At 43.7% G+C, this 14444-nt stretch overlaps 1 protein-coding gene across 1 annotated transcript in view; it reads right to left on the reverse strand.

Annotated features, from left to right (window-relative positions):
• GPR39 (G protein-coupled receptor 39) overlaps positions 1-13904 on the reverse strand; it is a 71676-nt gene extending 57772 nt beyond the window's left edge. The window contains exon 1 of the mRNA XM_032190535.1: positions 13040-13904. Within this exon, the coding sequence (XP_032046426.1) occupies positions 13040-13904 (865 nt within the window). The remainder of the gene's footprint in view (positions 1-13039) is intronic.
• Between the last annotated feature and the right edge of the window lie 540 nt (positions 13905-14444).

The raw sequence follows: 14444 nt of genomic DNA on the forward strand, positions 1-14444 counted from the left end.
ATTTGTTTAATGGAAAGTATACTAGTTACTATCAATTACAGCATAAAAATCTTCCTTTAATACAGGAGGAAAACCCTGGCTTTTCTTGGGGTGTTCCATACCAACTGACCTACTGCTGTCGTTTACCTGGCAGGCAGGAGAGGCAGAAAACACACCATAAATGCACTAGTGACATGGGGAAGAAAGCCCTCCCCAGTGACAACTTCATGTTCTAAGACAAGAAGTAGAAAATTAAGCATCCCAAATTACCAAGAAAGAATATATTTTTCCTCATTCCCGACCCCCCCCTTTTTTTTTTTTTTTTTAAGCAGCTCCCTGTAGGAGTGTAGCAGAGCATCCTGATTTCAGTGAAAGCACTGGGAAATGTTTCAGAGAAGCAGAGCAGCCAAAGGGTCAGGTTATCAGTTTCAACTAATATAAGACAATTGAAGTGAAAAGTGATGTATCTGAAAGGTAGAAAACAAAATGCAGAACTCCATTATCAAGAAGGTGAACAGGAAAACAGCATACAAATGTATTTGGGCAACTCAGTAGTAAAGAGAAGGGAAATTCACCTAGGTGCTGCTACGAAGAGGAGTCCCAGCCATGGGCTCAGACTGCACAGTGTGCAGGAGTATTCCTCAAGACTACTTGGAGCAACATCAGGTACCTAAACCAAAATTGCTTCAATTCTCCACTGATGTCTATTAAATTGCACTGATCTGGTGGAGCTCTCCCATGTCCCCACAGGTCCCCCACAGACAGCAAGGTACAGGTGCCAGCTCTGAGAGAGGAGCATTTCTGCCTGATTTCCATTTCCTACCAGAAAACCTTATGCTTTGAAGAAGGCTTGCAAGAGCCTGTTGTGATTCCTTGGTACCATCCATGTGGCACAGAGAAGCTGCCTCCCTCCCTCCTAACATCTTAACTGATTTGAGAGCAATTCCTCACCTTGATTGTTAAAGACTAAAACCAAACTACACATGATCAATTACAGCATTCGAAGCCCAGGAGGAAATTTAAAAACCAGCTTACATGGCCAGGCTTTCAGTGAATATAGGCCCTTGCTGAGAATAGTCAGAGCATCTCTGAGCTTAACGGAGCTGACAGCTACATTTGCAGGACAACTGCACCGTGTACATTTGCAGGGTGTTGGAGCAGCAAACGGGAACTCAATTGGCTGATTCTCGGCACACAGAAGGGTTAACCTTACCTTTCACGACAGAAGTTAACCCAAATAAGGTCTGTGCCATTCAGTCTGAAGGGAAAAGAAATCAATTCTGGTTCCCGTGAGTAGGATTTCACCACTTGATTAGAGAAAGAAATGAATCTTTAAAGTATACTTACAGGAAAGGTATTTGCCATATGCATGAGAGATGGGAATGGCTGCATCCCAAGTTAATGAAATCAAGTCTTCTGTGCCTGTTTGAGGATTTCATCTATTTGAATTATGCAAATATCAAATATAACTTCGTTGTATAAAACTTCAAAATGAGAACGCTATCCGTACACCCAGGGAGGCCGAAATAATATCCCCACTCCCCAAATTTAACACTGATTGAAGGCCAACAAGAGGTTATGATGCGGTCCTGCCGCACTGCGTTCATGCTGTGACAGTCAATTTAGAGGACATTCCTGCCTGTCAGTAAATAAACGTGAAGTCATTTTAAATTTCACTTCCATTTGATAAGGTTAAAGCAATTCTCTCTCGGAGAAAGGCACTCGGAGGCAGGTTTTCAAATGCCAGTCACCAGGCACACCAGGACTAATGGGCATGCTGGCGGTGGAGGAGGATATTGAGGCAGGCTGGTACAGAGGGCATGCGGGCACGGGGGGGAGGAAAGCAAAGGAGATGCCCTGATACTCAGAGACCCCAACGTGCAGGAAATGGATCCTTCATTTACAACGGGAACCCGTGTGTGCACCATGCTGTGCGGTCCCAGGCCAGATTTCTGAAAGTCTGAGTTTGCCAGCAGGTACTTGCCAAGAAAATGTTGAACCTTATGAACATTTGCTTGCTGCACCTTTCCAAGTTCAGCACCTGCCTTGAGCAGGATGCTGAGTCAGTGCCACACCATGGAGTAACAATCATAACCTCCTCCTTCCAACCCACCAGAGGCCTGGGCTTCGCGACCAGACATCCCTTAACTCCAGGCATGGGCATCCAAACCACAGACTTGCAGAAATCAGCATGTTCTCTGCCCCAGAAACTGAACTAGTTCGGTCCAGCTCTCCAGTTGGAAGGTTGTCCCTGAACACGTCCTTCTCATGATTAGAAATTTTCTCATTTCTGCCTGTGCTCATTCATGGCCCCTGTAGACCTATTAGTTCTTGTGCCAACGCCATCATTTAGATCAATGCAGAGAACATGGTAATATTTTGTAATATCAGAGCATTTGTACTGCAGGACAGTGTTTCCTAAATTGTCAATATGCTCTTTATAATAGAAAGGAATGCATTTAAATGTTGGCTTGGACCAGAAGACAAAAAGAAAAGGGACATTTGAATTTCAAGTTGCTATCAAAAAGCTTCTTAGAATTCAGCAGACGTGCATGGAAGTGGGAATAGGAAAAGTGAAGGGAATCACGACAGTGGAAAGTTCCTATCTCTCTAGACATTCACATTTAATAGTGAACTCCCACGGCTGCCTCCAAGTACAGTAGATGGGGAAAGTCCTTTAAGAAAGGGCACAAGAGAAGCATTGAAAGACAGATGAGGTACACGGTCCCAAACCCCCACAGGGACAGAGAGGTGAGATCTGCTCTGGCTTTGCTCAGAGGCAGTTCCGATGGTCCCTCGTACTCACCAGATGAGCAGGCAGCGGTTTCAGAAGAACTCTCTTCCAGCCATCCTATTGCAGGTTACTCTCCTTATAGACCAAATTAGCAAATCCATACTCAGCATGGATTTAGAGCTCCATAAATTCAAAGTTAATCAAGGGTACTATGACTTTGAGACAGTCTCTGAGCTGGAGGGGAAGACTCATGCATGCTGGAGGGAAGGTCCCTGGCTCCACAGCTGAGAGAAGGGTGACTGCAAACTCCTTGACATAAGGCCTAACTTTAACAGGTCCGGCTGTTTCTGAAGATGCACAGCAAGACTGCTATGCTTAACTGGTTGCACCATGAGGTCAGATTGATTGTCCTGGAGTAACCGCACTGATGGCTGTTCCTGAGTCAGTCTTGCAAGATTTTCAGGTCAGGGTACAAACCAGATCTTCCTCTTTCCTCAGTACTCACTGCCCCTATGTGCTTACAGACAACTCAAAGCCAGACATATTCTTAGTTTTGCTACATTAAACAAGATAACCTAATTTTAGCTTCCATTAAGGTTCATCTCCACATTCCCCAGTCATCTTAGTAGCCCTATTCTCCAGCCTCGATGCGGGTAGTTAGACATCACATTTTGTCAAAAGTTCGAGTTTAAACAAGAATATATTTTAACCCATTACATTTCAGTACCAAAGTTCCTGCCCCAGAACCAGTGTCCGAGTTTTCAAAGGTATGTGTAGGCCTGCAAATACCAACAGAAGCCTTTACAAATCTAGGCAGGAGTTGATATCAATATTATTACCACTAAAATTTAAGTATTCAGGCTTTCACGACAAAAAGATTACTCAGATACCATCTTTTGAATACCTCTGACACAACCCAATCCAGCCGTTTTAGACCTGGGTTTCTGATCTGTTGAATGAGCTCGTGATACAAAGTCAGAAGGCTCTCACTATCTACAGGGCAAGGGCAAACAATTCCACTTGTCCAGCAGGCCCTCTTTTGACTTTGTCCTTCACCACACGACGTTAGTTCTTATCTAATGGTCAGCAATGTGGCATGTTAAAGTTGCACCCACAGCAAAGACTGTTTGAATCTCTCTGTACGTTATTGCTGCAGTACTGCAATCTTTCGTCACCTTAAAGGCTTAATTCTGATCATTGGCCCAGTTACAGCAGCTTGAAGAGCTTTTCTTCTATAGCTATCCTTAAGCATTCCCTTGAGATTCGGTTCTTGAACACCTTAATTCTTAACACCTTTAAGGGACAAATTTAAGGTGAGTTTTCGTTTGGAAATCAGGGAGCCCAAAAGTTTTCTTTACTGCAGAAACATAATGTGAGGCACAGGAAGAAAAAAATCAGCAAATACTGGAGCTCATCAAAAGAGACACATTTTAACTCCTCTAGATTAAAATTAAATGCACCCCAGTAATGTATAGAATTTTTTCTTTACAAGTTTATGGTCTAAGAGTGTGTAGGAAAAATGACAAAAGTTTTAGAGAGAGCATTTCAATTTTTTCTTGTTCAGCCAAATTCCTTTTTCCACCATCTTAAAAAGCATATATTCTTCCTGTCTGAAGGCAGCCACTGATTAATTGACAATTTTGGCATATACAGAAAGTTTCAGGGCAGACATACAGGGACAGACCTAGCACTCATCTGGCAACTCCTTTCTCTTTGTGATAATCCCACATTGGCATCTGTGGGAGAAGGAACAAGCAAGAGGGATTTTCCTGTACTATTCACACCAAGTTTCTGGCACTCAGCACCACAACGACTTTCCAAAGTAGAGACTGTATCTTGTTCTTGACAGCACTATCCTTCAAGGTTATATTTAATCCCTTTTGGAGCCCACTTTTACATTTGGTCTCCATGACTATAAATTCCACAATTCAAATTTTACACTTCATGGAAGAAGTGCTCAAATAGTTGTAGTTACTGTACTTTAAGGGGTACACATATACTGAACTCAACAGATTTATCTAGGAAGGAGCAATCAGGACAGTCTCCTAACATTCCTTCAAATCAAAATCACCTTCAGCAGCACCCTGTTAGATACAGCACCAAAACAAGGGTGAGCTGAAGGCAGCCCCTCCTTGAGCTACACAAGATAATCATTGCATTCAACAAAAAACAACCTGGCAATATTATATGGCAGAGTAAAAACAAAGCAGCCTTGCATAAATATTATATGAATAGGGACAAAATATTTAGTTCCCCCTCCAAAAAGGGCTGTATCTGAGAAGCTCTTTTGCAGGGTTCAACAACAGATTGGAGCAGAAGGGCTTCTTGAATACCTGTGCAGATGCTACCTAATAAAACATGAGGAGAGAAAGCCATTTATGCTGGGTGAGGACCAGTATAGATAACTAAGCAATTTTGTCTTCTCTAATACACCTTTGTGTCTGGGGTTCTTTACACACATGAGTATAATTGAGTTTCCTGGTAATTATTATGTATGTGCACCTGTTTGCAGGTGGATGTCAAGTGTTGTTTGAGTGCTCATACAACTCTCTCTCCCTCTGCACGTCTCCCTAACAAGCAGACAGCTGGTTTCAGAGAGACCCTCAACTCTAACCCCATCAACTGCACTTCCAACTTGAATACCTTCTTTAAAAATTCATAGAAACAAATATGCAAACTGCTTGTAAGAGACAATTAAACATAACAAGCAAGAGAATGGAAACAACTTAAGGAGAAGCAAGGGAAAGTTAGCTCATATCAATACTGGACCTCTTTCTCAGTTTCACCAATCCTTGTAAGTTAGTATTTATACAATGAAGAGGCTTTTGGCAAACTCATTTAATCCATAAAGGTTTGGCCTTGATATTACTCATACATCTGCAACAGAGTTCAGAGGATAATTGCTTTCTCACTTAAGCATAAGACTTACATCTACCAGTACAAACACACTTACGATGCCCTCAAAAAAGGCAAAGAAGGTGCTACAATGTGTGCCAACCATAAGTTGAAATCTTAACTGTTTATCTTCTGTGGAAATTCCATCGTATTCGTTTTTCAATTTTGCTACCTATCCAGTGAAATTATAGGCTTAGGAACTCACTTGTAACAAGGAAAGAGACAAAAATAATCTTTAACCTGTTGGTTGGCAGTTCATCGGTTCTCAGTTTCTAATACAAATTTTGCCTTTAGGAAATCAAGAAGTTATGCAGGATAAAATTGAAAGCTTCATATTACTAATAAATGCTCAGAAATTAAAGTTGTCTTCTATTAAAATTCACAGGCTAGCAATCATTGTTTAAAGATAATAGTCTTAACATCAGCCAGGAAAACAAAAGATTTAATTTTGCAAAATGTGGTATAATTGGAATATGAAACAATAGAGGAATAGATAATGCATTTAATTTTCACAGGTGAAGACTTCAATAAATCATGTGTGAACTTGCCACAAATGAGACCCATTTACTAAAACTGGGAAGTCTGAAGAGCAATCTGTGTTTGAGATGGTGTCTGGCTCAGAAGAGATAGCAAGAAAACAGAAAGTGGAAAATTAATGCTTAAGAAAATAGTCTCTTGACCAAAGAATGAGGGCAGTCAACCAGGATCAATAGGACAGGGTTTCCCAAAGTAGGGGTGCTGATTTTTAGCTGAGAACAATCTCCCTCAATTCATTTCATACCTGGATCAACGTCTATATTTCTCCACTTTGATGGAAATAAATCTTCTTGCTTTCTTTTCTGTTCTTTGGAGAAAGAGACAGCTCCCAGGCTTTTGACTTGTGAGAAAACATGCCCTAGAGCGGGTTTGCCATGAGCCAGGATGGGTTTTTCAGAGCTGAAATGACACAGCCCGATCTCATCTCCCCAAATGCAGCAGCCTCCTCCCTGTTTCTTGAGGGATGATGCCTGCACTTCCCACCTTCCTTCTCCTAGTGTATACCTAGGGGTGCTGGAAAACACAAGGGCTGAAAGGTATGGGGAGAAGATACACAAATGGAAGGGAGATGGGATGCACAGAAGCAAAGACAGTAGTTGTGTGTGCATGGAGACCGCATCTGCGAGGACAGCACACATCAAGAATGATGTGGATTACACTGGTAGTGAGTTTGCTTCTCCAAGTGTAGTATTTTCAGGGTTAGGTTGTTTTTAAAGCTGCAGACTTCACTTTCAAGCAATTTTTAAGTACTCTAATGCAAAGTGTAATCACGCATTGATTTTTCCATTAAAACTACAAAAGTCTTAAATACCCTGGGGGTACTGGCCTCAATTAGTCCCTATTCTTACATTCTTTTTCTCTCTGCACCATTTTGCCATCCCTCTGAGTAGGAGAAAAGGAAGACTGTCTATTTAAGCCAAAAGCACCATCTCCTAGTACATGAGTCCAGTTAAAAGCAGTAGTAGATAAATTGCTTTCTCTACAATAGAGAAGAAAATTATGCTGTTTTTGCTTATGTTCATTTTTAAATTGCATTGTGGAAAAACGGAAAATATATAGATACCTGGACTTCAGAAGTTTGCTTTGAGTGTATTTTACTGTGGCTATGTTTTGTTGTTGTTGGGGTTTTTTTTGGTTGTTTGTTTGGTGTTTTTTTTTTGAAACAACAAAAGTCCCACAGCTCATCAGAGGAGGCTGGCTGTACACAATTGCCCCTAGAAGCTGAGATCCCTGAATACAGTCTTTCCATTGTCATCTGCTGAATTGCTGAGCTTCAGTTTTGTGCTACCAGTGTTCGCTAGCATTGATTAGTTTTGCTGTTGACACCAGGTTAATACTTTTGCAGAAAAGAGGAAAGCAAAATTTCCTGAACACCACCAAGTAAATCCCTTTCTTTGATCTCTCTTCTAGAAAGCAACACCTAAAGGAAAAATCTTACTGGTGGCAGGGGCGGGTGTCTCATTCGGCTGAATAATCAGCCCCTGGTCTCTGGGTCCAGGTGTTTCATGCCCCCTGCTCAGCCCCTGCTACTCATTGCAGAGCATGCAGTCTCCTGCTTGTCTTGTGCACTTCGAAGCCCAGCTCAGGGAAATATATAGATGAAGACACCGTATAAAACACATAGATGAAAATCATATCCAGCCTACAATATATTTATCTTCAGGCACCTCTCCAACAAAGTCTCTGAAGAAAGGCAGCTGAGTGGAATGATTAAAGAAATGAACCAAGAGGAGTCGATGAAGCTGAGTTTAAAGAACATGGGCTGGAGCTGTGTTCTTCTGGAATCTAATCAATTAGGTTATTCTTTCAATTTTTGTTCTACCAAGTTTTACCTTTTTCAGTAAGGAAAAAAAAAAAAAAAAAACAAGCCAATTTCCAGCCTACGAAGAAACATCTAATTTTCCTGTAACAAAAGTCCTACCACTGTCAAGCTATGCAGTGCCTGAGTCATCTCTAGATGACAACCATGTATTTTTTGCAGAGTACTTGAAGTAATTTGTCCTCCTGAAAATCCAATTGCCAAGTGCCTTGCAGAATACATTTCCTTAGTGATCTTTGGAAAGGCTATTTCTACACACAATACCTTTATTCTGAGCAAAATATTAATCTGCCAGCAGTAGTATATCAGGGGGAGAAAACAGTGATCCAGCTCAAGTTCCAAGAGATCTTTTTAATTTCTGACTCAATGTTTTATCTATCTTTAGCTTATGGCCACGTTCAGTTGTGTCCATGGTGTTTGTAGTGGCATTTGGGGTTGTGATAGAATAGCCTCCCATCATTTTAACAGCCACCACCTCTAGCTTTTCCAGTCTTTGCTCATTGTATTTGGATTTAGCAGGAGGGACTGCCTTTCCTTCTGTGGAACTCACCAGAGTCTCAGCAAAGCCTCTAATTTCTTTTACTCCATAAAACAGACCAGAAGCTACCTGTACCGTACCACAACACACGAAACCAACACTGCTACCTTCTTCAAGCTGACACTCTGTGTATCTGACAAACATATTAAAGCATTTGACAAAAGGAAAAGCCACGACACTGCCTTTCTCAGACAGAGACCCTGCCACTGGTTATGATCTGTGCAACAATTTCATAGCAGCTGGATTACTCTGATCCTTCCCTCTTCTGGAAGAGAGTGGTGGGATGGCTGGACATCTCGTGGTGGCCAGGAGACAGAAAAGCATGCCAGGATGCTGGCGGGCAGGTGGCGAAGTGCCCCCAGCACCTTGCAGCCCCTCTGCTGCACAGAGAGGGGAGCGCTGCTCTGAAGGGCATGCTGGAAGCACATAACAAAGAAAAGCAGTGCATATAGCAACACTAAAGGACTTTTCAATTTCAATTTATTTACCATGGTAGGCCCGAAACTGCTTTATACAAAATAATTAAAACCTTCATCCGAAGCACAAAACTGAAGCTGGCAAGGGCAATACCACAGAAGCTTCAGAAGTGGTAAATTTTCCATCTGGGACAGTCAAAACTCGCTTCATTTTTAAGTACAAGTTCAGGCCAGTCAGATCTAAGCACACAGGTGCTTTTGCATAAAAGCAGCCTTATATCAGTGACCGGACTAGGAGGGAAGTAGCCGAGGCCCGCACGGCTGGCACGGACCTGTTGCCGCTGAGGTGCACCCCGGCGGCGACTGGCACAGGGCCTTGTCCCACACAGCTCCCCTTAACGACTGCTGGAGATTAGCAATTAAGTTAATGATTCCTGAAGATTTTTAACTGGCATAGATTCAGCTATGTGGTGCCCTCTTTTACTAACGTTAATAATTACTGCACTAGCTGGTTCTCCCTTTTGCAGGACCCTTCTGTCGCATTCCCTCCCTTTCCTTGCCATGACCCAGCAAAAGTCCCCAAACCCACCCTTTGTCAAGAGCTCCTTGATGCAGGCAGGTGCCTCAGCTCAGGTGTTGGAGCAGCCAGAGGGCCCCAGCATCATCCTGTGACCATTTAGGTATCTCTCTCATCACCATCTGGCCCTTCACAGTCCCAGCAGAAAGACAAGAGTGTCACGGTGGGCTGAGAACTAGGAGACTTTAAATACTATTAAAAACTTGCATTTCATCAAAGTGCCATCCGCCCAGTATTTTCAGAAGCACATTTACCTATTCTGTTTCTGCTGCTGGAGGTGAAGAAACTTCTATAATCAAGTGCTGCCATGAGCCACTCAAAAATTAAGTCCAGCTATATTTTCCTTGCTGTTGAGGAGAGCCCAGACTCAAGCAGACCCATGCTGCCCTTCAGTAGAAGACAGATCTGCTGTCCCAACATGAGCAAAGCTGCTTTAACAGCTATGGAAAACCCACACCATGTCACCCAGTCTGATCTGCCCTGCTCATATGGATGGGGTGAGCCACTGGAGGCACTGGAGTTTTACCACCTCACTCAGAAGATGATCAAATAAATCACATGCATAGAGATTGCAGGAAGCTTGCCCCAGGCTTTCCAAAGCCCCAAATGCCTAAATTCAGGAGCAGAAGCATTAAGCAGAGCCTCCTTACATGTACTATCATATCTTCCTCGAAGCCAACAGCAATAATGGGAAAGAACCTAGAAAGAGCAGCAGTGCACAACCTAGTTTAAAAAACAGAACTGATTTTCTCCAAAACACTGGGACAAATCTGCATTCCCCCACTGGGGCAAATCTACCAAAATTTGAGCCGAACAGCCCCTGGAAGTGCTCCCTCTCCATCACCAGGTGCAGAATTACAGCGACTGCTGCACCAGTCTCTCCTCTCCACCACAGGCATGGTGAGGGCAGCAGAGACAGGAGGGTCAGACATCCCTACACCACGGACCTCAACACCCAAACCAGCCTCTCCAGGGTTTAAACCAAAGGACTGGACCCTTGCAGACACCCCCTTGGAAGAACCCCCCTTCCCTCGTGAGCTCAGCCTGCCCAGTACCACGTGCTCCCCTCTTTTAGCCCCTCGTCCCCCTCCTCCTCCACCCCAGCTGTGGTGTCAGCCCGGCCGGGGCTCATCCTGCAAGCACCAGTGCCTCCCACAGCACACAGTCTTTCAACATTTACAATTTGTTTTCATGAATTTTCTCCAGTGCCTCACAATAACGTGACACTAAAAAAGCACCAGTTCCTTCTTGTGTCTCTTTCCACTTAGCTTTTTCTCATCGTCAAGAGATTTATGAATTTAATCTCCGTTTTGGAGAACTTATCACTTTTAACAACTAGAAGAAGAAAATGCTAAATTGTTTTTATTGCTGTTAGATGTTTGAAGACATCTTGCTATATGCTGTCATTTACATTTCACATTAAAAGTGAAATATGTTGTAAATGAGCAAATATTTGTTTTAATTTGACCCATCTGTTAAATGAAAAACAAAGAGGACTTCAAAATCACTATATTTAAATTCAGCAATTTGTAAACAATTTATATGTTCATTTCTTCTGGGTTAAAACTGCCCTAAAGCATCACTCTTATGAAATCTCCAAATTAAATTGCTTTGCATTGTTCTCAGGGATGCAAGCCACAGTTTCTTCCTCTTCAGTTTATTAATTTATTTCCCAACCCAAGTTAATTAGCAAGACTCGTATTAAGAGCCATTTAAAATACGCCACTGAAATCATTTCAGGGGATTCACAGAAGTGTCTACTGGCTCCAGAAAGCTGAGAGCAGAGAAAGCGTCAGATACCGGTGGCAAATTCCCGTAAGATAAAGCAACTCGCTTGTCCTTTCATTTATTTTTTTTTTTAACACTTCTGCAAGCAGCAACGGGTCTGCCCTACTCCACACTAGACTATCAGCAAGCAAGAAAAATAATCAAGGAGGGGAAGAAAAGCCGCAGTAATTTACCTTCACCTCTCAACCTGACTAGAACTTGCTACAGGATTTGGATCTTAGACTGGACTTTAATGTAGCTGTGGGTGATAATTTACAAGGAGAGCGAGATCCACAGACATTTAAGGATCCCACAGTAGCACTTAACTTAAAGAGCAAAGCCTTATCCCTTTTTCAGGTCTGTGCAACATGCTGCATTTAGCTTCAGCTGTTAAGCTTCCAGCCCAGAAGTCAGTACTTTCGGTGGACTCAGGTATCAAGAGCCCTTTTAATCATCCTGATACGGGGGCTCTCGTCCCTGACTAATAGATGCCTTGTGCGAGGAGACGATTTCTTCTTCAGATGTGCACCCTGGGCACGCAGAAGAGCTGTGTGCAGCCTGCAGCGTCACGTCTCCCATCTGGAGGGTGACGGCGGGCACAGCACGCAGCTCCAGCCTGTCCCCACGCCTGAGTCACAGGCCTTGTCTGACAGGTTTCCACCACACCTGCAGCAGAAAAGGTGCTGGTTGCACCCTAGACTCCTTGCCCTACACCCTTCCCTGCCCCAGACCAGGGCAGAAGCAGAACTAGCTGAGGAAGCAAGGGATTCTCAAGTCATCGCCATCAACATAAAGTTCTAGAAGTGGGCAGATCCACAAGTTTCAGCTCCCCCTCTGCAATATAAAGCAGAGCATCAAAAATCAACACAGAAATCCTAGGTCTGCTGTGCATTCCTACACAAGATGGTTCATTTATTATACCCAGTATCGTATTAAGCAACCCAACAAAACAAGAACTAGCTGTAATTCAGCCAGGACATGATTAAGGGTACCTCTAAGAGCATCAACAAATGTGGAGACTGCATGGATCACTGCCTGGAAAGAGTCCAAGTTGGTAAAATGACAGCTTGATTAGTTTTTGTCTGACAAATGTGGCAAGAGAGATCAGAATCAAACATAATTCCAAGGTTATAGGCCTTCAAATAAAACCGAGAAAAAAATCAAAAAGGGCAACAGCAATTTGCAAGACCAGATCAGCTGCCCAGCCCAGCTCCCTCAATGCTCGGATGCAACACAGCCACGGAAAGCTAAATCAGTGCACTTCAGGGAGCATCCCCAGTTAACAGGGACATGCCTTCAGAGTGGGACAAGCTGTAGATCTTGCAAGACAGTCTGCCCTCTTATTAAGGGCCTTACTAAATATGCATGTATTTGTAATTTAATGGGAAGACATGCAAGTAGAGCTGCTTTATGTCCGGGCAGCTGTGGCTATTGCTACCACAAAGGTCAAGCAGCAACATCCTGTTACCACTATTGCTGCATGTAGACATGCAGGATAATCAGGCAACATAAATATTAGACAGTAAATGGATTTTTCCTTTTGTCTTCCCTCCCACCTGTTCTAACAACAAAAATAGTCAGAAACATGCAAAGAAATCAGGTTTCTTAAATATGTCATTGCAACCAAAAGTATGCCTCTCCATCTCGGACCAGTGTCAAACCATACATCCCCCATTTGGGGGGGGGGAATTGGTGAGGCAAGATGCAGGCCTCTGGTTTTCCTTCCTTTGTGGGAAGGGGGCAGGGGAGAAGAGGCAGAGTAGAAGAGGGATCTTACCCAGGAATAGAGTGATCTGTCTCCTGGAGCTCTTGCCCTCCGAGCTCTCACTTTTCCTTAGGTACTGCTCCTGGTGTCCTAGGTCACCCTTCACCGCCACAGTTCCTTTCTTGTGGATCTTCAGGGCCTTCATCATGCTGTGGCACATGAAGGTGACACACCCCAGCACTATGATGTACACAGCAAAAGCAGTGAAGATGCTGGCCTGAAAAACAGGCCACTTGGAGGAGAGGCTGGTACAGATGGTCATGTTGTCCGTAGGGGGTAACTGGTGCCTAGGAGTTGGCTTCATGCAGCCCATCGTACTTTCGTAGCCCTCGATGATTTCCAGGGGATATTCTGTGCCCATGGCAAAGAGCAGGGGCAGAGCCACGATGACAGATGTCACCCAGACAAAGGCGATGAGCAGCTTCACTGTGCGGGGTCCAGAGAGTGCCTTGAACTTGAAGGGGTGGCAAATAGCCACGTACCTCTCAAAGCTAAGGGTGGCCACATGCAGCACGGTGGCATAACTGCAGGCTTCAAAAAGGAAACAGTAGAGCTTGCAAGCCACATTGCCATTTGGGGTGCCGAAAGGTCTCCAGATGGCGCTGAAGAACTCCACAGGCATGCCAAGCAGGATGACCAGCAGGTCTGAGCAGGCCAAGCTCACCATGTGATTCGTGACCTCCTTCTGCAAGTAGCCTTTCTTCTGCAGGATCTTGGTGGCCTTGATGGTGATGCTGTTGCCCAAGATGCCTGCTACAAAGATGCAGATGTCAAGAGAGGCCATAGTGATCTTGATCCAATGAGACACCTCAAACTCTGGGATATGAGTGTGGTTAATGCGATGAAAACAGTCTGAAGAGGATGTCTGTCCTTCCATGAGCAGCCCCTGGGACGATGAAGAGGGAAGAAGAGCCTCCCTGATGTCCAAAATGACAGAAAATAGATCCTTTCTCGCTTTGCCCACTTCACCAAGACACACAGGTCAGAACAATCAGGTACAATGAAAGTGTCTCAACTAGACACACCTGTGGGTTTTGTAAGCAACAGCAGCTGAGTCAGTAATCTGAGTGGGAGAGAAATTGTCTTAGCTCTTACCAATCTGTAGCAAAGCTGCCATACTCCAGCCCTCTGCGCTGTGAACTGCACTCCTTTCAGCTCTTGCCTCTTCTGTGAGTGAAGGCAGTTTTCTGTCCTGACCACAGCAGGAGGAAGTCAGAGTTTCTATGTGATTATCACTGGTCTGTTAACCATTAACCTAAATCTTGGTTATCCCTATGTACTGATAGCAAAGCATGCTTAGAGAGAAAATAAAAAGAAAAAAGAAACTCCCAAGTCTGAAACACTTCCTGTAACAAGAGCTCCTTCTCAGGGACAAAAAGAGGTGTTTCCCCGAGACCTGTTAGGTTGGTGGGGTGAG

This window comes from Aythya fuligula, chromosome 6 (assembly GCF_009819795.1).
Source record: "Aythya fuligula isolate bAytFul2 chromosome 6, bAytFul2.pri, whole genome shotgun sequence".
In the NCBI taxonomy this organism is placed as follows: Eukaryota; Metazoa; Chordata; class Aves; order Anseriformes; family Anatidae; genus Aythya; species Aythya fuligula.